The sequence below is a fragment of the Pleurodeles waltl genome, chromosome 12 (genome assembly GCF_031143425.1).
Source record: "Pleurodeles waltl isolate 20211129_DDA chromosome 12, aPleWal1.hap1.20221129, whole genome shotgun sequence".
Lineage (NCBI taxonomy): Eukaryota > Metazoa > Chordata > Amphibia > Caudata > Salamandridae > Pleurodeles > Pleurodeles waltl.
Genome location: NC_090451.1, coordinates 217,060,235 through 217,085,088, shown reverse-complemented (window position 1 = coordinate 217,085,088; position 24,854 = coordinate 217,060,235). Strand labels below are relative to the sequence as shown.

At 46.6% G+C, this 24,854-nt stretch overlaps 1 protein-coding gene across 4 annotated transcripts in view; it reads right to left on the bottom strand.

Annotated features, from left to right (window-relative positions):
• LOC138267469 (mitochondrial inner membrane m-AAA protease component AFG3L1-like) overlaps positions 1–24,854 on the bottom strand; it is a 431,197-nt gene that overhangs the window by 291,379 nt on the left and 114,964 nt on the right. For all 4 annotated transcript variants that reach the window (XM_069216427.1, XM_069216425.1, XM_069216426.1 and 1 more), the window contains one exon: positions 6,514–6,784. In XM_069216427.1, the coding sequence (XP_069072528.1) occupies positions 6,514–6,784 (271 nt within the window). The remainder of the gene's footprint in view (positions 1–6,513; positions 6,785–24,854) is intronic.

Sequence of the window (24,854 nt, the reverse complement as noted above, 5' to 3'; positions counted from 1 at the left end):
TGACAGCCACTTAGCCACGAGTTTCCACTATGATTTGGACTTTGAATTACCATATGACCTTGACTGTGAAGAGGACATGTCGCAGGAAAGGCCTTCCAATCGAGAAGGAGACTGCTCCCTCGACTTCAAGAGGGACTTACAAGGCTTTTCTGATGCACAAAGACATACAGCTTTACTTCACAGAGATGTACAGCTGCGTTTGGAGTCATGAGAGGCCGTTTGCTGCACAACTAGGAGTCCTGCCTCGAGCCTAAACACCAAAGGGCACACCTCATGTGGGTCCATCAAAGAGATTTGTTTCCGTTGCGGCATGGTTTGAACCCTAAAGTATTAGATGGAGACACCATTCACACACTGGATTTAAATGATTTGTCAATCTGATAAAAAGTGGGGAGCACAGCTCCGTATCCTTGTTCAAAAGCACAGAAAGAACACTGGCATGGAAGGATGGTGCTTATATGTGGCTCCGCTCCATCACTTCCAGGACAAAATGAAGACAACACTGAGTCGCACACCATCAACTGGTGCAGCAATACCACTGTGTAAGCTTCCGGATCCAGTCTGGTCCCTGGAGATATTCTAATGGTGCGGTATCTGCGATTAGTAGTTGTAAGGCTTGGGGAACACCCAGTTGGTTCGTACTTGTTCAAGCATGAAATGGTACATGTGAGAGCTCAAGTGGTTATGAATAAGGCCTAAGACTATATACTGGAAAGACTCCAGTATAAATCTAGCAGGTTGGCTCTCCATGTTAGGCATTAATCAGAAGATTGTTTGGGAGATTGCACAAACACTCCCTTATATAAGTCATAACCTTTTTACCTTATATACATAAGTTCAGATGTTCAGTATGCAGTATAATGTCACAGTGGCTTGTGGTACAATTTGAAGTCACTTCAAAGGATTGCCTCAGGAGCGTGTTTACAGGAAACTCCAAAAAGGCCATATCAAATTCTCAGATAGTCATAAAGTATAAGTGGTCACTACAATTCATGATGAGAGCAATTCTCTGGTCATGATTTGGAGTCAGTAGACAGAACTACCAAGCCCAACGGTATAATGAATAACAAGTACCCAGGCTGCGTGAATAAAATGACTAGATACTTTGCATATAATGCAAGTCCTCAAATACACACATTGTACAAAAAGTTGACTGCCCACCTGTTCCATTTGGCAGCATATAATGCATAGGTTGCTTATCGTCAGATTTCCATAAGAAGTCAGACGCCCTCTTTGATTTTCAGTTGGCTGTTATTGATAATATTACTGTTGTAGAAGCAAGAGCCTGTACTTCATCTGTTATGGAGGACTTTGCAAGGCTGCAGGATCTGCATATTGCTTAACGCATATCAGCAGAGAAAAAAAGTAATCCAATTTGCTGATGCAGAATTGAGCTTGGTAAGTAAAGAGATAGGAGAGTTGTAATTACTGCATCCAGTGAACATGTCACCCAGGGCTGTGTTTTCCAACTTGCATTTTTATGTACGACACCAATGTGAAGTTCAAGGAAATCGACTGAAGTGGTACTGTCAATTTAATAGTTAGTTTGTGCTTTTAAAAAGCTGTGCAAGGATACACACCTTTCATGCCCCATTAACTAATTAGCTATGCATTTGTTTAAATAGTTTAATCTAATTTGGAAAATCTTTCTGATAGATCTCAAACAATGAGGTACCATAATCCTGGTCAGTTTTTGATCCTAAATTAGAATCTAGTATGATACCCTTAAACTAGGAAACAGGAACGGTAACAAAAACTTGGATTGAGAAACCCTTCATGGACTTTGGTATTATGTCATTTAGAGACATAAAATAAGAACATAAGCTTGAAAAAACAGACAGACTAAAATACCAAATATGGAACTGCTTACTACAGCCCTTCATTAAACCACATGCTACTAGACATGTCACCACTTCTGAAAGGTGGTTGTTAACTAAAAGTAATAATAAATGGACACCCAGATCCTTCAAGCAAACACCAGGCCAATAAAGATGGGAGCAAGAATTAGACAGCTTCACTGAAGGGGAATGAGAGAGACATATTGGTATCGAGCTGACAAAACATCTGGGTTAGCCCAATGAAAAAGTAATGCAAAAAAACGCTCTCTCTAGTGGTACTATATCCCTGCGCAATTGCACAGCTGGAGCGCACAGAACGATGGTAGGTGCGGCAGAGGTTGCAGCCTGAGAGGTATGCTGATACACTTCTTACAGCATAATACTGAGAAAAGTAGTCAATGTAATTAACATTATGTTTGATGCAGAAATACCAAGATTTCCATTGTAGGTTAGATTAGGCTTACCCATTAAACAGGTGCACCCACTATACGCAGTCAAGGGAAGCAAACTGCCCTAGTCTTATGTGCAGTCAAACAAGTAATGACAATGCTTTGGGGCTACCTAGGAGCCTAGAGATGCTAAAGCGGTATTATTTCCGGTGGGACCTGTTAGGAATGGAAAAGATCACACACATAAAACAGGACAGAGACTTTGCTGAGACCTGGGCCCCCATCTTAAAGTACTTCTCCCAAGACTTTAGACAACTCTTATGCCCCAATAACTTAGGGTTTCTACAGATCGTCCCCGAGGTAATGTCCCAGATACAAAGGGGCCCTACACAATGGAGACGCATGTAAAATAAATAATAAAGACGTGGCCTAACTGACTTTATGTAATCATAACTCACTAAAAAACTGGTTGTGAATTGTTCCATAAAAGGAAAAAAATGGGTAAAAGGGGGTGGGGGGTTGTTTGCTATTGATTACTGATCAATAACCGAATGATGCACAACAGTGAAACATTTACTCACCAGCTAATCCATGTAAGTGAGATGTTTGTATTTTTCGGAAAGAAAAAAAAAAAGTTAAACCAAAATTTATTAATAATCTATTATGTCTTTACTGACTCCAGTAAAAAGGTACAATTTTGTTCATGTTTATAACTTGCTGCCGTATTTATTGCCTGCCAAAACGTGGATGATGTTCAGGCTGTCTTATTACAGATGTATTACAGTCAATGCACTGCACGTAACAGAGGACAGGTTATCTGCCACATTTTGACAGAGTACCCTTGTCTGCAAAGCCTTAAGCCCCTTTATAGAAATGCACTTTAGGAAACTAAGCAGAGTCTATCCCAACATGATCACAATAGTTTTCAAATGTAGTAAGCTCATACTGACGGAGAGATGGTTTGTATGACATCCTCAGACATCTCTTACTTACTACAACAGAGGGGAAGGAGTTTGATTTAGTGCAGTGAGTGTACAAATGAGCATTAAAGACAAGCGTTCTAGAGCCGAAGCAGGCTACCATGGAGACATGTAGAGATAATCGGAGCTTTGCTTAGGCTTGTTTTCATAGAGATCCTGTGTAGGTGGAATACAAATGGTCAAAGCAGGAGTAGGAAACACTGCACTGATTACTAATCATGCATTCATACTATAAGCACACATATCTAACCATACAGATAGACCCTCCAGTAACCTCTGCACATTTGTGCATTTTTACAAATGCCAGGTAACACAAAAGATAGATCCCTTTGATTGCTGGCAGGGTCCTATGATAAAGCAATAAACATATATGGGTGATGACTTTTTTTTTTTTTCCCTCATTTTTCCAATACTCTTTATGGTGACTTAATGTTGGGTGTGACAGCAGTACTTTGGAGTAAGCTCAGACATAACCATGGGTACCCACTAAACTTACGACATTTCTGAAAACTAGACACCAAGGGGAGCCCTGGGTCAATCGACTCGCATGGACCTCACTCAATTGTATCACCCAGAATGCCCTGTAAACCTTAAACTTTGGATAAAGTTTTACATTTTCCTTATATTTTTTATGAGAGAATAGTCCGGAATTTGTGAGGATTCACAAAATTACCACCCAATGGTTCTACATTTCCCCTGATAAAAACATTACCTTACTTATGTGGCTGGGCAACACGACCAGACAAAAACTGTGCAATACAAACTTCATGTGGTTGTTAATTTGGTCCAATCTTGTTTTAGGTTGCTTCACACCTGTTTCCATTACAAACCACAAGTAGGTAGAAACCACAAAAAGGGAAAAATTGACTACTTAGAAAAATGTGAAACCTGTGGTTAAAAAGAAAAAAACAAAAAAACATTTTGTTTTGTTCCTGGAGCTGGGAGTATGTTGATCCTTGCTTAACAAACATACCACTTGCTTGCACCGCACTTCTTTCCCATTATTTCCATTATCCAAAAACAACAACAACAAAAAAAAAAATCTGCTACTGTTTGACCAGTTTCACAGTTCACTCCAAGTGATTACACAACCTTGGCATTGTTTAGAATCCAGAACGTATGAAAAGAGGGGGTAGGCGGGTTGGGGAGGCAAACATTTGTCCTGAATACCTTTTGTGGAAAAGAATAGCCCAACATAAATAATGAGGGCTCAGCACTTGGACGGGTAAAGTTTTAGTAGCGAAGCGTAAGAAAGTACCCTCTTTTTGGCATGGTTAGCCCCACTTTTTGCCGGCCATCAGTGTGTTTTGACTGTGTTCACTGTGATCATGCTAATCAGGACCCCAGTGACTGTGCTCTCTCCCTCTAAATTTGTTTGCTTAGGACATTGCAACCCCGCAATTGGCATACTGGTGCCCCCATACAAGTCCCTAGTATATGGTGCTTAAGTAACCAGGGCACTGGGGCACCAAGGGTGCCCCATGGGCTGCAGCATGCATTTTGCCACCCAAGAGAGCCCATACAAAATGTGTTTGTAGGCCTGAGCTCCAGCACTCACTCCTGCAAAGCACAGTCTCCTGTTTGCTGCTGCAGCGACGTGGGACTCCCCTTCAGGTGTGCTGAGTGGGCCTCACTGCCACTCCTGTGCCTGCTGTATGTGGGGGCTGCCTCCTCTTCTTGAAACTCTCCCAGCTGCTGAGGGTCACCCCAGACTCCCCTCCTAGGGTCGAGTCCCCTGGACCTTGCTGGTCCTCTTCAGCCTTGCAAAACCTTCTTCTCAGATGCTTGCATTTGTCAAGGCTTGTTGGTGGGTTTCCAGCACCACTGACCAACTGCATCTCGACCACCAACGTGAGACATCACCTGCATCACTTCTGGGACTCCTCTTCAGCTCCTGACCTTCTTCACCCACCGTCGACCTGGTCCTGCATCCACACAAGGGTGGGTAGTGGCTCCTGCCACAACCGAACACTCCATCACAAATAGGACTTTGGCACCCTCGTTTGCAGGTCCTCTTCTGTCAGGATCCACCTTTGAGTTCTTAGAGTCTTGTCTGGGTCTTGCACAATAATTTTCTAAAGTCCTCATGTTAGTTCTGGGGAAAACCAGGTACTTACCTCTGCTCTTCTGGTCGCTGGGGGTCACTCTGGTACTCACCTCCTGGGGTTCCTAGTTCCTCCAACTCTCCCTCTACTGATTCCACTTCTTTGGGTGGGGGACTGCCTTTCACATTCCACTTTTGTAGTATATGGTTTGGCCTTCCCCTAGGGCCCTCCCTATTTGCTACTGGTTTTACCAATGCCTATTGCTTTCTATGCTATTTACTGATTGCTTATGTGTATATAATAGTGTGTTTACTTACCCCCAGTTAGGGTATTGCCTATACAGTATCGTAGTATTTGTGTTACAATAATAAAGTACCTTTATTTTTTGTAACACTGTGGTTCTTTCATGTATGTAAGTGCTGTAAGACTATAGTGGTATTGCATGAGCTTTGCATCTATTCTAGATAACTCTTGGCTGCTCATCCACAGCTACCTCTAGAGAGCCCTGGCTTCCCAAACACTGCTCCACATCCTTTATAGGGGATACCTGGACCTGATAAAAGGTGATAACACCATAGGTGCTAACCACACCAGGCCAGCTTCCTACACCAAGAGTTTATCAAAACAGGTGGTCTTTTTTTCTACAATTCGACATTTTCCATAATATGTATTGTTCTCTCATTACTGCAGACTAAAGAGTAAAGTTCAGTATTTAATTCCAATAAATATTTCCGTTAGAAAAAAAACATTTTTCAAGAAATCACAAAATAAATAGGATATATAGAAACATGTTTAATACAGTACTATATTGCCATCTCCAGGTTCTAGTGATATTTGCAAGCTACTTGGCCTTCATTCTAGTGGCTTGTGTTGTTGCCAGACTGCACACCATTACACAATTCTACTGCTATGGTTGAGCCACCCCTTTAATAGAGAGCAATTACCACTGCTGGTGATTCAGGGGAATTGTGAGGGTGGTGGTAGGTGGTAGGCAGGGGGCAGAGGGAAAGTCACAATCCAGGTCTGCCTGATGGACCAACAGATGCTTCCTAAACGATACGTGCTCAAATTAATGATGTGTAATTGTATTTATTTATTTATTTTTGAGGACAGTGCCTGGGTTAATATCTCAAATTTGATCATTTACATGCTAAAGAAATCATGACAAAATCCACAACACCTGTAAACGAATTCACTCTGGCCTTCAGGGTCTAACATGGGTTTGGCAGGGCTATAAATCGAATGCCCCTATTAAAGTTACCTTGGGAATCTTTGCACCAAGATCTTGGTATTGCTTTGGATTTTTCAGGAAGTTTACAAATTCCATAATTTCTAACTTAGCCTCTTCACAGCCAGCAACATCCTTGAACTTCACATTGATGTTGTCTTTCAGCATTTTTGCTGTTGTCTCACCAACACTGAAAAGTCCTCCCCCTCGACCACCACGTCCAGCTCCCATTGGTCCCCGCCGGACACTGTAGAGAAGAAAGCCGACCAGAAGGAGAGTAGGCACAAGGCTTACAAGGAAGGAACTATAGAAACAAGAAACAGTGTTAGAAATAATTTAAGGCAGATTAGAACTTTATTTCAAATAAAAGACACAAAACTTCTATAGCCTCATCCTAATGAAACAGGCCAAAACCGGTGGGATCAACCTAGACCTTTCCCAATTAAAGTCAACTATAAGCATATGTAACCATTAACCGGGGGACAAAAAAGATGAGAAGGAAAAAACTAACGTTTTTAAGTTTAGAAGGCATAAATACAATAAATATACTAAGGCTCCTCAGCCTCCAAATGGTGCGTCTATTATGCAATACTGAAGTTCCCATAGAAAGCACACAACCTAGAAGAGGGGACGCACCATGATATATTGTTAATAAAAAGAAATACTCACTAAATAGTTTTCACATTCCATCCAGAGTTTTATAATAGCTCTTACTCCATTTGTATTATTATCGGATATATTTAATGAGTTTCAAGTACAAGTTAACATTTATCATAAGTTTGGTAACTCCATATCTGGTACAGACTATCAAGTCGTAGATTCTTTATCTTAGAATTATACCCAGGCATCAGACTGGATCAAAAAGTTTTCGTGAGCAGTACCCCAGCTCGGCGGAAGGGTGCGTTGTTCAGCTTTGTGTGGCATTGGTGTCTGTGCCATAAGTAACGTGCGCGGTGCCTATATAGGCGTCAACCCAGTGCACTGACATCAGGTTCTTTTTGCGACTTTGCACACCAGGAGCACAGACCCATGAAAAACCACTGGTGTGGAAAACTATGGCCCTGAAAGAGGAACAACCTTGACCCTGAAAATATGTTCACGGAGCGGGGAGGATGGGTGGGTCGGAAAGTAATCTGCAGCTAGAAAGAGTCTCTGCCAGATAAGGTGTTACCTTAGGTAAATAACTTGTTCTTCAGCAGAGACTTCTAGCCGATGATTCCTTACCTAGCAATACCTCCTCGGAGGCAGGTCTGCAAAATGATTTCACAATGGAAAGTCCTTCAGGACAGAACACACAAAGGGCCCATCCCTACAGACCTGACAGTTCAAGCAGTAGTACTTGGTAAACATGTGCAGAGATGCCCACGCTGCTGCCTGGCAGAGGTCCTGAATTGGAACTCTGCAGGCTAACACAGTAGTCGCAGCGTGGGCTCTGGTGGAATGAGCATGCAAAGACTCAGAGGGTTGCTTCTTCGATCGTGCTCTGCATTAAAATCTGCTATGCATTGGCCAACGGGAGAAGGTCTGTTTCTACACAGACGTCCCTTTCTTGGCCCCACCATACCCCAAGAAGAGTTGATCGTTCACCCAGAATGGTTTTGTGCAGTCAAAGTAAAATGAAAACACCTTTTTGGGTCCAGCTGACGTTGTCTCTCCTCTTCCTTAGAGGCGGAGCATAAATGGTAGGCAAAGTGATGGACTAGCCTAAGTGCAACAAGGTGACTACCTTCGGCAAGAAGGATGCTCAAGTCCAAAGGACCAATTTGTCAGGGAAAAAGAAGATATGGGGAGGCTGAGAGGACAGTGCCCATAGCTCACTGGCTCTCCAGGCAGAAGCAATTACCACCAGAAAGCCTGTCTTGATGGTAAGGAGCCTAAGAGGACAAGAATGAGGCACCTCAAAGAGAGTATACATTAAGAACCAAGTCCCACTGATGCATAACCAAGGAAGCTGGGGTAAACCTGCTGTATACCTTTAAGGAACCTATTTACAATAGGGGACTTGGAGAGAAGGCTGGTCTTGTAGCCGAGGAAAGGCAGAGACGGCAGACCAATAAACCTTTAAAGTGCCCTATTCAGAGTCCTGCTGGGCTTGGTTAAGGATAAACAAAAGAACATGGGGAAGGGGAGCAGATAAGACATCAATTTGTTTCTCAGCACACCATGCCACAAATTTATTCCAAAGACCAGCATATACAGGCTAGGTGGAGGGACACCAAGCTGCCAAAGTAACATTGCAGACTTCGGGCGTAAGGAGACAAGTTGTCATCTGTCACCGCTCAATCACTGCACATGAAGGCGAAGCACTGACAAGTTTGGGTGGAGAACCCTTCCCTGCTGCAGCAACAGAAGATCCTCCCATATGGGCAGCCTGATCGAAGGACCGGCTTAACACCCCATGATACCAAACTCTCCCAGCGCTCCAAGGATGATTAGGGCCTGTCATTCCTGATCATCTTGAGAACTCTGGCCAGTAGTGGTATGGGCGGAAAAGCATACAAGAGGCATGAGCTCCACTGTAGCTGAAAGGCGTCTCTGAGTGAGGGTCGCCTTGGAAACTCAAACATTCAAAACTGATGACATTGCACATTCTCAGCAGTGGCATACAGATCTAACTAAGGCTCTCCTCACTGCAGGAAGAGACCTTTCACCACCTCCTGATGGAGACACAATTCCTGATCAGCTAGGGCATCTTTGACTGAGTTCAGAGAGCCCAACAAGTGTTGTGCTGTGATGTTCCAGCCATATACAGAGGCACAGGGCCTCTTGACAAAGGGTTCACAACCCCACTCCACCCTGTTTGTTGCAGTACCACATGGAGATGGTGTTGTCCGTGAACACCTGCACAAACCTCCTACTGATAGAGGTTAGAAGGCTTCCAATGCCAGTCATATCGTTCAGAGCTCCAACAGGCTGATGTGGAGCCTGGATCTCCAGAGACCTCTAATGTCCACCTCTCCGAGATGGCCACCCATCGCATGCTGTAAGATCTGGTTGGGGTAAGGGAGAGGAGTCTGCCACTGGCCCAATCACGGTTTGTTAACCACCACTGCTGATCTTTCGCAGTGCCCTCTGAGGTCTGGACCGTATCTGTGGAATTCCCCTGATGCTGCGCCCACTAGAACTTCAGGTACCACTGCAAAGTCTGCATATGCTAACAGGCACAAGCAGGAGGCATGAGGCCCAGCAGCCTCAGAGTCAGTCTCACCAAATCCCAGGATAGAGGATAAAACATCAGTCTGAATAGCCTGGACTTGCCGTTGGATATGCCCAAAACTGCATTGTGTCCAGAACAGCTCCGATAAAAGTGACCGTCTGAGAAGTGTGACTTCAGCACATTGATAGTGAACACCAGTGAGTGCAGAAGGTCTGCTGTAGTCTGGAGTTGAGAGACGACTGCCTGAGACGAGCCCCCCTTCAACAGCTAGTCCTCAAGAGAGGGAAAGACTGGCACCCAAGATCTCAGCAGATGATCACCAATGGGGCGCTGGTAAGGCATGGCAAACAAAGTGCTTGAGGCCTACCGTAAAACGCAGGCAAAGTCTATGGGCAGACAGGGAGGGGACGTGGTAAAAAAGTGTCCTGCAAGACCAACACCACCATATAGTCTCCGTGGTCCAGGGGAGATAGACATGTGGGAGCATCAACATTTTGAATTTCTCCTTTTTCAGGAAGAAACTAAGAGGGTACAAGTCTAGGATAGGATGAATGCCTAGTCCTTCTTGGACACCAGAGGGCAGCGGAAAGAACAACCTCGACCTACTTCTGATGCCGGAATGTTCTCTGTGGCTCCCTTCGCTAAGAGAGCGGTCACTTCTGGGTGAGTAAGGAGAGATGGTCCTCCATCAGCCTGTCATAACTGGGTGGGATGGCTGGAGGGGCACTCACGAAGGGGAGGTAATAGCCCCTTCGGACAGCCCCTTCAGACAATCTGCAGAATCCAGTAGTCTGATGTTACTGAACCCCTGTGTTGCAGGTGGTGGCGTATCCTGCAACCCACTGGTTGTTCATGATGGTCAGAGGGCAAATTAAAAAAGCTTGGAGATTTGGGGGGGGTGGGGATGGGGAGGTGGTTTGCGAGTGGGGGAGAAGGGGTGGTGGACTGGGCCGCCCTCTGGCTGCCTGACCAATAGGGTCTGTGGGTGCCGTGTCCTCAGCCACACAGGAGCTGCTGGGAAGCCTCCAGCCATGGTGGCTGGGCGGGTAGAGACGAGTCTGGAAGCCCCTTCTGTGGTCACAAAAGGCAGACTGGGGTTAATGGGGGACCTTAGAAAGGCCCGAGCACCTGACTGTAGTTGTGCTGTTTTTAAAGCACTCCAGCGCTGAGTCTGCCTTGTCTCCGAAGTGAAGGGAGCCGTCAAAGAGTATATCCATAAGCGAAGCTTTGGCATCCCCAAAAAAAGCTAGCTGTCCTAGGCCAGGTGTGGCGCCGTAAGGTCACCAATGAAGAAGCTGATCTGCCTAGCGAGTCAGTCGTGTCCAGTTCACATCTGATTGTGTACTTAGCTGCATCTCTCCCATCAGCCATTGTTTGGGAGAGTATACCTGGGCCTCAAACAGGACATAGACAGCACCTACGCAACAAAATCCCAAAAGGCATGCAGTTTTCACAGACCGCAATGCCAGGCTGGCGGAAGAAAACGATTTTTTTTAACCCAAAGTATTCAGCCTTTGGGATTCCCTATCTAGTGGGGCAGAATTTACTCAGGAAGTGGAGGCTTGCACCACCAGGCTCTCAAGAGTAAGATGTTGGATGAGGAAAGAAAGGTCCCCTGGGTGCAGGGCGCAGGAGGTGGACAATAGTCCTGTCCAGAGGAGCCCCAGGGCATGGCTTGGACCAGGCCCTGAGCGGGACATCCATAAGGGCTTCATTAAATGGGAGAAGCCAGTATCTGGGGAGGTGTGCAGTCCACTGGCTACCTCCAGTTCCTCACACTACTCCATAGGGTCCAGTGTTTCTTCATAATCTTCCCCAAGTCCTAGCCTATAAGAATAGGGCTCAGCCTCCGGCCTAAAGGGAACTGCTCCAGTGGGTGAGAGATCTAGCGTCAGACGACATCCCTCCAGCACTGAGTCGAGAATAAAAATGGGTGTGGCCCAGTTGGAGGGAACTGGCAGCGCTAAGAATGTTGATAGTGGTACCAGCGTCAGGGAAGGTCAAGGTGATACTACCTGTGTTGGTCCAGATCCATCTGCTGATCTAAGAGGCCCGAATGATGCCAAGGAAGGAACCCATAGGGCCCACAGGCACCTCAGCTGGGACAAGCCATCCAGTTATGAGTCTTACAGAATTCTCAGAGTTGGGTGGGTATGTTCCGGCTCCTGGAAACTCAGGGAGGCACAGAAACGGATCAAGCACAGGCTCAACTGTAGAGCCTGGCCTAGTATGACAACACTCCCTCGTCGGATGACTTAGATGGATGGGCAGAAGTTGAAGACCTCTTCGACTTCTTGCTCGTCTTTTTGTGGGACTTACCGGAGTTGGATGACTTTGACTGCGATGAAGATCTATGGCACCGCGACCGATCTGGGGACCTTCTCTACTGGAATAGAGTTGTGGCATCGTACGTTGAGTGCCAAGGATCATGAGGGATCACTCGCTCATGATCTTTGAGTGCATGGAGCGACAATCGACGGAGGTCTTGGCATCGTGGTAATGCTCAAGGAACCGGAGACAGGAGGAGTGGGTCCATCACTGACAACTGCCAGTGACAGGCTTCAATCCAGCCTTCCTTGCGGACATTCCTGCTACCCCAGGAAATTAGTATCCAAAAACTTCGACAAAATGTGGGAAAAATAAAAGTCAATAAGCGACTGTGGGTGTGCTCTTTCCGGATCAGCGCTGATTGGCGCGGAAAGAAAAGAGCTGGCATCAGCGTGCTGGTGGGCGCCTAACTAGGCACCGCACAAGTCACTTCTGATGTGGATGACACCACCCACACCTGAACATCACCACCTACTGGGGTACAGGGGTACTGCTCACCAAAAATGTCCTGATCCAGTCTGACACCTGGGGATAATGCTAAGGTAAGGAATCTGTGTCTATCAGATACTTGCACACAGCCTGTAATCAAGCGAGACCCAGAATAAATAAATAAAAAGAGGGGGAAAAAAAAGCAAGATCAGTAAATCCATGCCTGCTATATATACCCCCTCTTACAAGCCTCCCTCCCAATCCATATGTTCTAGAAGTATCTAGTTACATTAATCATTCCACACTGACCTCAATTATTAACAGTTTAATGTGGAGCCGAACATGGACCATTTACAAAGTAAAGTAATAGTGACACAATGATAGTACAGCTAACATAGATCAGGGTGTCAAAGGAAACAGACCACAAAATTAATCTTAGGTTCATTGCAACACGATAAGGTTAGAAGAAAGAACAACAACAAAATAAAAAATAAAACACACAGGGATAGGGGGGCTTCCCATAGGGATTTCAGATACGACAATAGTCCAAACTGCTGAATGGAATTACATCAAGTTCGACAGAAAGCTACATGTTGGACCAGAAAGAGTGCTTTTTAGGGTCGAGCGCAAAGCTCTGTCCCTGGTGTAATCTATCTAGGGGCTTTTAACTATGCCCATCAGTTTGGTTGGTTTGTGGGCTTGCCTTTTACAATTCGCTTGATTTTATTAGTGAAATGCATGCATACGTCATGCCTTTTCTGGTGTTTCGCACTCCTTGAGCGCATCAGCCAACTACTGAAAACGTATGAGGCTTAATGTTTTCCCTGTGGTTTCTGGCCTACCTTTTCTCTTTATTGCGCATGCAGCACGATCTTGCTGGGCAGTAATGGAGTGCTTTGCATGACCCTGTTACATGGATATTTTCACTTTTACCAGTTACATGGATAATTGCACTTTTGCCGATACGTTTCACTGCGAGTGAACTTCTGTCTTCCGTTTCCTTTTGTGTGTCTCCGGCACGCTTCATGGTGGCTGTGGGCTCGCTTATGTGAAACTTTTTATTTTCAGTTTATGTAGCAAGAAAAGTCCGGTTAGGAATTTAAAACGCGAATAGCTCTAACTCGAGCAAACACGAGAACCATTGCATTGCAAATGCTTGCTGTAATTTGGTGCAAATCTTTTCAGCAGTTTTGAAGTTATTAATGTAAAAATATTTACATGTATCTGAAGATGTGGATCCAGCACAGCGGACCAAGGCACCAACAGCAACGCCGTGACTGGCTGGCTGCAACATGAGAGGAATGTTGTGGCTGCCATTTTCTGCTTCTGGACGGTGCTCCCAGGGGAGAAAATAACATTTAAAAGTGAAAGAAGGGGATGGCTAGAGGAACCCGGACCCCATAAGATGGATGGCGAGGCCTGTGAAGGGCCTCTCATGGGCACAAAATTGTCCAAAAACGTTTTGTTTTAAGTACACGACAATCCGTGGATCACTGCAGTGCTCAGCACAAGCCTGTGTGCTCCACAGCAGACCAGCAGATTTTGACCCTGTAAGAAAGCATCCTTTTTGCCATGGTTCGCCCCCACTTTTGCCTGGTTACTGATGTGACTTTGACTGATAGTGCACTAAGGGGGTCATTCTGACCCCGGCGGTCTGAGACCGCCAGGGTCGGCGGGAGCACCGCCGACAGGCCGGCGGTGCCCCGCAGGGCATTCTGACCGCGGCGGTAAAGCCGCGGTCAGACCGGCAACACTGGCGGTCTCCCGCCAGTGTACCGCGGCCCTTTTGAATCCTCCAAGGCGGCGCAGCTAGCTGCGCCGCCGAGGGGATTCCGACCCCCCCCTACCACCATCCAGTTCCCGGCGGTCCGCCCGCCGGGAACCGGATGGCGGTAGGGGGGGGGGGGGGGGGGGGGGGGTCGCGGGGCCCCTGCAGTGCCCATGCCACTGGCATGGGCACTGCAGGGGCCCCCGTAAGAGGGCCCCTACGAGTATTTCACTGTCTGCTTGGCCGACAGTGAAATACGCGACGGGTGCAACAGCACCCGTCGCACCTTCCCACTCCGCCGGCTCGATTACGAGCCGGCATCCTCGTGGGAAGGGAGTTTTTCCCTGGGCTGGCGGGCGGTCTTTTGGCGACCGCCCGCCAGCCCAGGGAAAAACTTAGAATACCCTCCGCGGTCTTTCGACCGCGGAGCGGTATTTCGGAGGGGGGAACTCTGGCGGGCGGCCTCCGCCGCCCGTCAGGGTCAGAATGACCCCCTAAGTCCCTGCTAACCAGGACCAGATCTCTTTCCCCAAAACTGCACAGTGGTTTTGCTAAATTGGCACATACCTTAGCACCCACTGTAAGTCCTGAGTAAATAGTACCCCTAGTACCTAGGGCCTGGGGTATTAATGGTAGCCCCTGAAGGCTGAAGCACCAGTTGTGACATCCCCGCGGACCCCTCACCAAACCCACACAGTGCTGCAATTGCAGACTGCGAGCATTGGTGCAGGCTAAATGGAAAACAGGACATGTCACACACCCCTGTGTGCCAGGTCCCCTATCACTGGATGTGACAGATGTAAGTCACCCGCAAAGCAGGGAGCATCAGGACACATGTGAGGGAATATATGCTCGAGCAGATTTGCCCCTGTCTCTGTTGATTGTGAGACATAGTAAGTGAACAGGGGAGCCATTTTAAATATATGTGCTGGACACTGTTCATTACGAGTTCCCCAGCTACACGATGGCTTCCTTGAACCCTGGGATGTTTGGTGTCAAGCATCTAAGGATAAAAACCCCTCCCTGCATTCAGTGAAGGATTTATTAATCAATGCACACAGAGTGCACCTATTTGTGCCCAGTGAAAACCTTCGAGCTACAATTGTTCTGATTGACTGGTCCTGACCAGTTCAGTCACCACAGACCCGACACTGAACCCCCAAGGAGGGAGCCAGTGCTCTTGAGGGCCTGAGACAAAAGCCTACCTGGGCGGGGTTGTTATAACCTGACCCAGGCAGGATCAACATTCCAGGGTGGGGAGCTTCAAAGGCCGAGCCACCTCTGTAATGAGACTCGGGTATCTCTAGATGGGGGGGAAGATGACAAACCCCCCTGTCCTGACTCCAATTTTGGTGGCAGCACAGGTGAGAAAATAAGTTAGATTATGAGATGTGCCCACTTCATGCCAGTCTCACCCCTGTGGTGGATGAGCTAAGTGGACACCACTTTTTAAATTACTCCATCTTGTTTGGAAGGAATTAGGCCACTATGGTTATGCCCACTTACTAGCAGAAGTGTTCATAAGAAGTGTGAAGTCACTCTAGAGATGGGCAGGAAATTGGCTACCACCTGGCACTCCTTGTAACACCTCTAAATTCAGTATTTAGGTGGCACCCCTAAAACCTAGAACTCCGATCCTGACAACCTAAGAAGAGCAGTACAAAGAAGAGATGCATCCACTGAAGAGGAAAAGAAGAACCAGCTAACCACACAAGACTGCCTGCTGACCACAAAGGACTCTGCCCAAGATGCCAACTCATCCTGCCTTCAATAAAGTCTCAAGTCTCCTGTGAGCAGCGGACCTGCTCTGCAACTTCAAGTGAAAGACTCTGCAGCTGCCGAACCCCTAAAGACCAGACACCTGAAGTGACGACTGCACCCGACATCCACGACCCGAGGTGAAGCCAACCAACGGCGCCAATGCAGCTCCCAGAGACCAGTGTGGTCTCACTCATCTTGGACTCACCTGAGACGCCTGCAGCCTCTGCATGCAGGCTCCCTCTACCGCAGCTTTCAGTCACCTCCAACACTGCACCAGTCATCCCTTACCTCATCTGAGGTGGGTCAGTGGTGCCAACGACGTCCCCCGGCTCCTAAGAGCTCGAGTCCACCGGGATCTTCCCCTGCCGGGCTCCCCGACTATGCCTGCAGCATCAACATGCAGGACCAACTGACCACAACTTCTCCTTGATGATAAAACCTGATGCCTAAGGACACCCTGCAACCATCGCCCCTGGTCCCTGGAGAAAAGGACCAAATGTGCGCCTACTTCCCCAAGCACACCAAGTCTACTACCTACCTGCTTGTTGTCCCTGACTGACTACCTGACTATTCAGGGAGTATTGTTTGGTGAACACGTGCAAGGATGCCCACGTTGACACCTGGCAGATATTAAGGACTGGAACTCTGCATGCTAACGCAGTGGTCACAGCTGTAGCTCAAACCGAATGAGCACGCAAACCTTTAGGAGGTTGCTTCTTGGCCAGTGCATAGCAGAATTTAATACAGAGTATGACCAATCTGGAGATGGTCAAATTCTGTACTGCTCAAGCTTTCTTCACACCCACATAATCAACAAAGAGTTGATCATCCACTCAGAACTCTTTTGTATGATGAAGGTAGGACATCAACGCTCTTTTCGGATCCAGACGGTGGAGTCTCTCCAAAAAGTAGGCAGGGTGATAAGTTGGTCTACATGAAAGGCAGTGGACACTTTTGGAAAAAAGGAAGCCCTAGTGCGAAGCACCACTTTGTCAGGGTAGATGGAAAGGTAGGGAGGCCACAATAACAACACCTGCAGCTTACTCACCATGCGGGCAGATGTAATGGCCAAACGGAAGGCTGTTTTCAATGTGAGAAGCCTGAAAGGAAAATTGTGGAGAGGCTCAAAGGGAGCGCACATCAAAAATGTCGAAACCAAATTTAAATCCCATTGGGGCATAATGAATGGAGATGGAGGAAAAATACGAGTAAGGCCTTTAAGGAAGCTATTTAAGATTGGGGACTTAAACAAGGTAAGTTGATCAAGCAAATCAAAAACACAGATTGCAGATAAGTAACCTTTGAGAGTGCGCATTGCACAGCCCTGCTGGGCCAAAGAAAGTATAAACAAGAGAGCCTCCGAAAGAGGGCAGAAAGGGGGTCAAAAGACTTGTCTGTGCACCATGCCACAAATTTCTTCCAATGACAGTAGTATACAGTTTTGGTGGATGTTGGACCTGGCCCTTTTTGTAGGGTCATCCCCAAACCTTTTGCCTCCTTCCTCCTATTTTTTCTGACCTCTTGCTGTTGGCTCTAGGACTCTGAGCACTTTATCACTGCTGATCGGTGCTAAAGTGCAGGTGCTCTCCTTACTAAAGTTGGTATGACTGGCTTGCATCTAATTGGCACATTTAAATTACCTTTAAGTCCCTTGTACAGTGGTATCCCTATAACCAGGGCCTGCTACTAGTGGGTATGCAGAGCATTTTGCGCCATCCACAGAAGTAGCCTTTCAAACCTGCGTCAGACTTGCTAGTGCATAGCCTGCATGCATAGTTTACTGCCACAGGAACCTGGCATCTAAATGTACTTGCCAGGCCTAAAACTCCCCTTTAACTACATGTAAGTCACCCCGAAGGTAGGCCCTAGCTAGCCCTATGGGCAGAGTGCTATGTATGTGGAAGGCAGGACATACAGGGAGTGCAGAATTATTAGGCAAGTTGTATATTTGACGATTAATTTTATTATTGAACAACAACCATGTTCTCAATGAACCCAAAAAACTCATTAATATCAAAGCTGAATATTTTTGGAAGTAGTTTTTAGTTTGTTTTTAGTTTTAGCTATGTTAGGGGGATATCTGTGTGTGCAGGTGACTATTACTGTGCATAATTATTAGGCAACTTAACAAAAAACAAATATATACCCATTTCAATTATTTATTATTACCAGTGAAACCAATATAACATCTCAACATTCACAAATATACATTTCTGACATTCAAAAACAAAACAAAAACAAATCAGTGACCAATATAGCCACCTTTCTTTGCAAGGACACTCAAAAGCCTGCCATCCATGGATTCTGTCAGTGTTTTGATCTGTTCACCATCAACATTGCGTGCAGCAGCAACCACAGCCTCCCAGACACTGTTCAGAGAGGTGTACTGTTTTCCCTCCTTGTAAATCTCACATTTGATGATGGACCATAGGTTCTCAATGGGGTTCAGATCAGGTGAACAAGGAGGCCATGTCATTAGATTTCCTTCTTTTATACCCTTTCTTGCCAGCCACGCTGTGGAGTACTTGGACGCATGTGATGGAGCATTGTCCTGCATGAAAATCATGTTTTTCTTGAAGGATGCAGACTTCTTCCTGTACCACTGCTTGAAGAAGGTGTCTACCAGGAACTGGCAGTAGGACTGGGAGTTGAGCTTGACTCCATCCTCAACCCGAAAAGGCCCCACAAGCTCATCTTTGATGATACCAGCCCAAACCAGTACTCCACCTCCACCTTGCTGGCGTCTGAGTCAGACTGGAGCTCTCTGCCCTTTACCAATCCAGCCACGGGCCCATCCATCTGGCCCATCAAGACTCACTCTCATTTCATCAGTCCATAAAACCTTAGAAAATCAGTCTTGAGATATTTCTTGGCCCAGTCTTGACGTTTCAGCTTGTGTGTCTTGTTCAGTGGTGGTCGTCTTTCAGCCTTTCTTACCTTGGCCATGTCTCTGAGTATTGCACACCTTGTGCTTTTGGGCACTCCAGTGATGTTGCAGCTCTGAAATATGGCCAAACTGGTGGCAAGTGGCATCGTGGCAGCTGCACACTTGACTTTTCTCAGTTCATGGGCAGTTATTTTGCGCCTTGGTTTTTCCACACGCTTCTTGCGACCCTGTTGACTATTTTGAATGAAACGCTTGATTGTTCGATGATCACGCTTCAGAAGCTTTGCAATTTTAAGAGTGCTGCATCCCTCTGCAAGATATCTCACTATTTTTGACTTTTCTGAGCCTGTCAAGTCCTTCTTTTGACCCATTTTGCCAAAGGAAAGGAAGTTGCCTAATAATTATGCACACCTGATATAGGGTGTTGATGTCATTAGACCACACCCCTTCTCATTACAGAGATGCACATCACCTAATATGCTTAATTGGTAGTAGGCTTTCGAGCCTATACAGCTTGTAGTAAGACAACATGCATAAAGAGGATGATGTGGTCAAAATACTCATTTGCCTAATAATTCTGCACTCCCTGTATGCCTGGTTGTGTGGTCTGTCCTGGTAGTGACAAACAGCCCATTTGGGTCTCACTGCTGTGAGTGCTGCCTTGCTCACAGGATTGCATTGGAAATGCCTCGCCTTATGACTATGGGATACTGTCTGATTTATGAGGTGCAGGGTAGGCATGTTTGGTATGGTAGTGAGAAATGCTACTTACTGGTGTAGGTGGATTTTGTATTATCATTATAGAAATGCTACTTCTAGAAAGTTGGCATTTCTCGGTCCTTAAGACTCTGGTGTTTTGCAGCTTGACTCCAAACCATGTCTGGGGCAGTGTGACAGTTGGGCTTCGTGCATACTTTTCAGACAGCCTGAACACAGGGATGGTGGTGGTGTCATAGAGGTGCATCTACATATTGAATGGTCTTCCTGGGCTGAGAGAAGAGGAGGTGGGGCACACCTGCATTTGTAAAGGCTCTGCCCTGGCCTCACACAAAGGGCTCGTTTACCGCCAACTGATGCCTGGAGCCTAGGCTGGAGGAGAGAGGGTACACTCCTGGAAAGAGTTGTAACCTTTTCTCCCCCTCTTTGATAATGCTTTGCAAAACTGAGTTTAAGTATAGGAGAATTTCCCCATGAAAAGGCGCACAAGAAACATACTTGGAACTGGACACAGAATGCTGCTGGAGGGACTCACCAGGAACCTCCGTGAACTACTGCTGCTGTGCTGACCTGTGACCTGTTGGGTCACTAGGAGGAACTGCCACTGTTTGCATCCCCTTTCTGCTGGCTTGTTGCTGGGCCCTACCGCCCTGTGCTCCACCCTGTGTCCCCTCTGGAGCTGGGTACTGAGGTCCCTGCCACCTATGTCTCTGTGCTTTTCAGCGCAAAGAAGCCCTGGGCACTGACTGCAGAGGGACTGAGGAGCATCTTTCTTTACTTCTGTGAGCACGCCTTGGCTTGGATTACTAAAGCGCCTTGAAAGTGCCTTGTGTTATTTCCTAAAAGCATTGCTTGAGTCCTGCTTCAGAAAATCACTTGTTCCGAAGCGCGTCTGAAAAGCACTGCCCTGGGGACCCTCGGGGCATGGTCAGATGAAGACAGGAGTGATCGTGCTCCTAACGGTGCACCCGGTGCGACAAGCACGGAGGAGAGTGCCCCTAAAATATAGGCAGGCATCTACCCTGTGGGGGACCCACAGCCAAGGACCCAGTGAGGCCAGAGGAACTGATGTGTCCTCGATGCGCCCCGGGCAGAGCGCTCAACCCCTCCCGACTGCCAGGTGGCGCGTGGAGGCGAAGTGGCATTCCGGAGCTGCATATACCTGCCGGCTGGGAAGGTGAGTTGGCCTCCCAGCCCAGAGCGGGCTCATGGACCAGACCGCCGCATGAAGCCGGGAGGCTTTTGTTGCTAAAGGAGGCCCCCGTGCGAGGAGTGGGGTCACAGCCAGTCTCTGTGGGCTGGTCCAGTGTCCAGTTGTTTCCTTGGTAGAGGCATTCATGATGTTGTGTCACTTAGGCTAAGGGAACTCCTTGCTCATCTGTTAATCTTATCACTGACATTTTTTCCTGATGTTCCTTTTGTGGACATTTAGACTTAGTGTGACCGTGTGCATTTCTGATGATATGTGTTTCCTTTACCAGGATAGGAGCACTCTTTTGAGTAAAGTTCTCCTGACTACTGCTTATTTTGCAGAATAATCAGTAACCTATGTGTTTCATGTGACTACTGCTGGTTTTCACAGAGTACTAATGCTGTGTATTGTTCTGGCAACTGCTTGGTTTGCAGGGTATTACTGACATATTATGTTTGGTCTGCTAAAGTTGTGAACAATACAGTTTATTTTTATATAACTTGGTGTTGTATTTTCTTTGCGGTAGGGATAGTGCGTCATGCGTGTTGTACAAACGTTTACACATTGCCTCTGACTGCTTGTGCCAACCTGCCAAGGGGGTCAGCAGGGGTTATCTTGGGTGTGTAACTCGCTCATCCTGACTAGAGTGAGTGGGTTCTGCCTGGCTTAGGAGCCTACACTAGCCAACCAGAAACCCCATTGCTAACAGTGGAGGAAAGCCAGGCTGTCAAGATAACATTACAGATTTCAGGCGGAAGGTCAAAAGAGGTCAACTGTCTCCACTCAATCTCCATGCAAGAAGGCGGAGACAGGACAGGTTCGGATGGTAAACCTTCCCCTGCTACTGCGACTGAAGATCCCCCTGAAGGGGCAGTCTGATCGGAGGATCGATGACTATGCTCAGTAGATTGAGGTACCAGGCTCTTCGTGCCCAGTCCGGAGCCACAAGGATTACCTGGGCTCGGTCGTTCCTGATCTTCTTGAGAACTCTGGGCAGAAGTGGTATGGGAAGAAACGCTTACAGGAGGCCTGAGTTCCACTCAGATGTGAAGTGTCACCGAGCAACTGCCACTTTGGAAACTCCAATGCGCAAAACTTTCGACATTGCTCGTCCTCTGTGGAGGCAAACAGATCTAACCAAAGCTCTACCCACTGCTGAAAGAGACCTTGTGCCACCTCAGGATAGAGATGCCATTCGTGATCGACTAGGCATGGTCAGCTGAGCTCGTCTGCTCTGACGTTCAGAGAGCCCGCCAGATGTTGAACCATCAGGGAATTTACCCGATGTTCCAGCCACTTCCAGAGATGCAGAGCTTCTTGACAAAGCGTTTATGACCCCCACCCCCCACCCTTCACCCCCCCCAACTCCACCCTGCTTGTTGCAAAACCACATGGCGGTCTGTTGTCAATGAACACCTGCACTACCTTACCTTTCAAAAAGGGAAGAAATGCTTTCAATCTCCCAGGTGGCTGCCTCATCCCAGGAGCGATGCTTCTGTCACTATTGTCAGATCTGGCTGGGGACAAGAGAGGAACTGCCTCAGGCCCAATCGCAGTTAATTAGCCACCACTGCAGATCTTGCGCAGTTTCCTCCAAGATCTGGACCTTGTCAGTGAGATTCCTGTGATACTGTACCCACTAGAACTTCAGGTCCCACTGCAGAGACTGCATATCCTATCTGACACGTGTCACCAGCAGGATGCAGGAGGCCCAGCAGCCTCGGAGACATTCTCACCGAAATTCAGGCTAGAGGCTGAAACATCAATATCATAGCCTGAAAATCCGTGACTCACCAATCGGGAGGATAAGCTAGAAATGGCACTGTGCCCAAAACAGATCAGATGAAAGGGAGCATCTGAGAAGGAGCCAGGTGCGACTTTACGGTTTGAAGTGAACCCCAGTGAATGAAGGAGGTCCACTGAAAGCTGGTGGTTGGAAGGACCAGCCTGGGGAGAGCCCTCCTCTTCAGCCAGTCGTTGAGATAGGGGGAAGACTGAAACCCCTGACCTGCGCAGATGAGCAGCGACCACCGGCATCATCTTGGTGAACACCCGAGAGTCACTGGTGTGGCCAAAGGGGAGCACGTGAACTGAAAGTGCTCGTGGCCCACCATGAACCGAAGGTAACATCTGTGGGCAGCCAGAACGGGGATTTGGAAATAAGCGTCCTGCAAGTCCAATGCTACCATCGAGTCTCCTGTGTCCGGGAAAGACCAAACCTGAGCCAGAGTGAGCATTTTCATCATCATCATCATCATCATCATCATCATCATCCTTTATTTCGATTCATTTGAATAATAAAAGGTACAATCACAAAAAGGATAAAACCATCATAGACTAAAATGTGATAGCATACACTGTCCTTGGTTCCTTTGGGATTAAAACCTAGATACAAGTAAAAATATATACAATACATTAAAATATGCAATAAAACAAGTGCTCCAGCATTCATTTTTGGCCATCTTGTTTTAGAATATGTCCTTGGTACTTAGTGACTTTGACCTAATGTGCCATATCGCTGTTAAAAGCTTTGCTACAGCACACACAACAGCATTGTGAGTGCTAGTTCTGCAAATCCTGAGGGCTGAATAACAATCGCTAAGCCCCAGCAATTTTCAGAGGGATCTAATCCAACAAGCTCTTTGTTTCTTATAAGTGGGGCGAAGAATAAAACATGGCTAGTGTTCTCTTGGGTCACACATCCCATAGGACAAAAGTCTGTTAATCCGCGATTCTGTTTCCATCTGGTAGTAAAATCATGCAAATGTAAGGATCCAATTCTGAATCTTATAACGTAAAGTGCACGTATTAAAGGCTGTGAAATACTATCAAAATAGTGTTCTAATTCATAGAAACACTTGATTGACAGAAAACTGTCCATCAAACTACCCAATGATACAGATACTAATTCATCCATTTGAACACTAGCCCAATATATATCCTTTAGGCTCTGCAAATCATTTTTGGGAAGGTGTAAAGGAGCCCAAGCCTAATTTGATAAAACTGCCCTTTACATAGCAGCACTACACAATTTTCTCAACATTTGGACCCTCCAACAGCCATCTAAGCCACACCCTATAAGGTTCTAATTCTTCAGTGGACCAAACTATGATTCAATACTGCAGCGGCAATATCTGCAATAGATAACAGACTCAAATCCAGATGAATAGGGAGAGTTGGGGAGCTCTGCAGAATCTTTAATAATGCTTTGAGGAAGTTATTTTCTACTTTTTCCATATCATCCAGTTTGCCGTAACCCCGCAACTGAGCACCATACAGGTCTCCCCCTCTGGCTCGACTTTTGTGTATCTCTATCATTGGTGTGATGGGAAGATTGGATGTTCTTCCAGCAAACCTTAAGATCCACCCTACCTTTTGTGCATGGTGCACCTTAGCAATTGGCCCGACCATTTTTGTGAGTTATCTATGGTTCCATTCACTCTACGCTTACTGTCTCCAAAGACCATGTATTTAGTTTTAGAACCATTTACTTGCAAACCATGGTCTCTGCAGAACCCCAAACATTTCTCCAAGAGCTTAGACAAACCAGACCCTGTTTGTGATAATAATAGGGTGGCATCAGCAAATAACAAACAAGGTGTCTTGGACCAACCTATTTTTGGGGCGCAATTTTTACAGTTGTACAAATAAGATATACAGGTAAAAATGTATAGGAGGAACCATGTGGGAGCCAACACAACCTTGTCTAATGCAGTTCTGGATAGGTACCTCGTGTGATAGTTCCCCCTTCACGCCCCAGCTTATTCTGGCAAAATTCCCAGAGTACAAATCCTTGATCAGTCTTAACACGGCACCAGGGACACCAATTCTAGAGAGAATCTCCCATAATCTCTATCAGGAGACTAAGTCGAAGGCAGCCCTGAGATCTATGAAGGCCACAAACAGTCTCCTGGCATCCAGATCAACCATTTTCCACTTTATTGCGAGAAGCCCGAAGATCTGGTCCACCGTACTTGTCTTCTGCCTAAAGCCTGCTTGTAAATGGCTTAGACCGCCTTCCTCCATAATCCAGTCCCAAAGCCTGCCCATTATTTGATAAGAAAATATTTTCTGGTGATTATCTATCAAACTAATGGGTCTATAGTTACCCAGGACAGACTTGTCTCCATTTTAA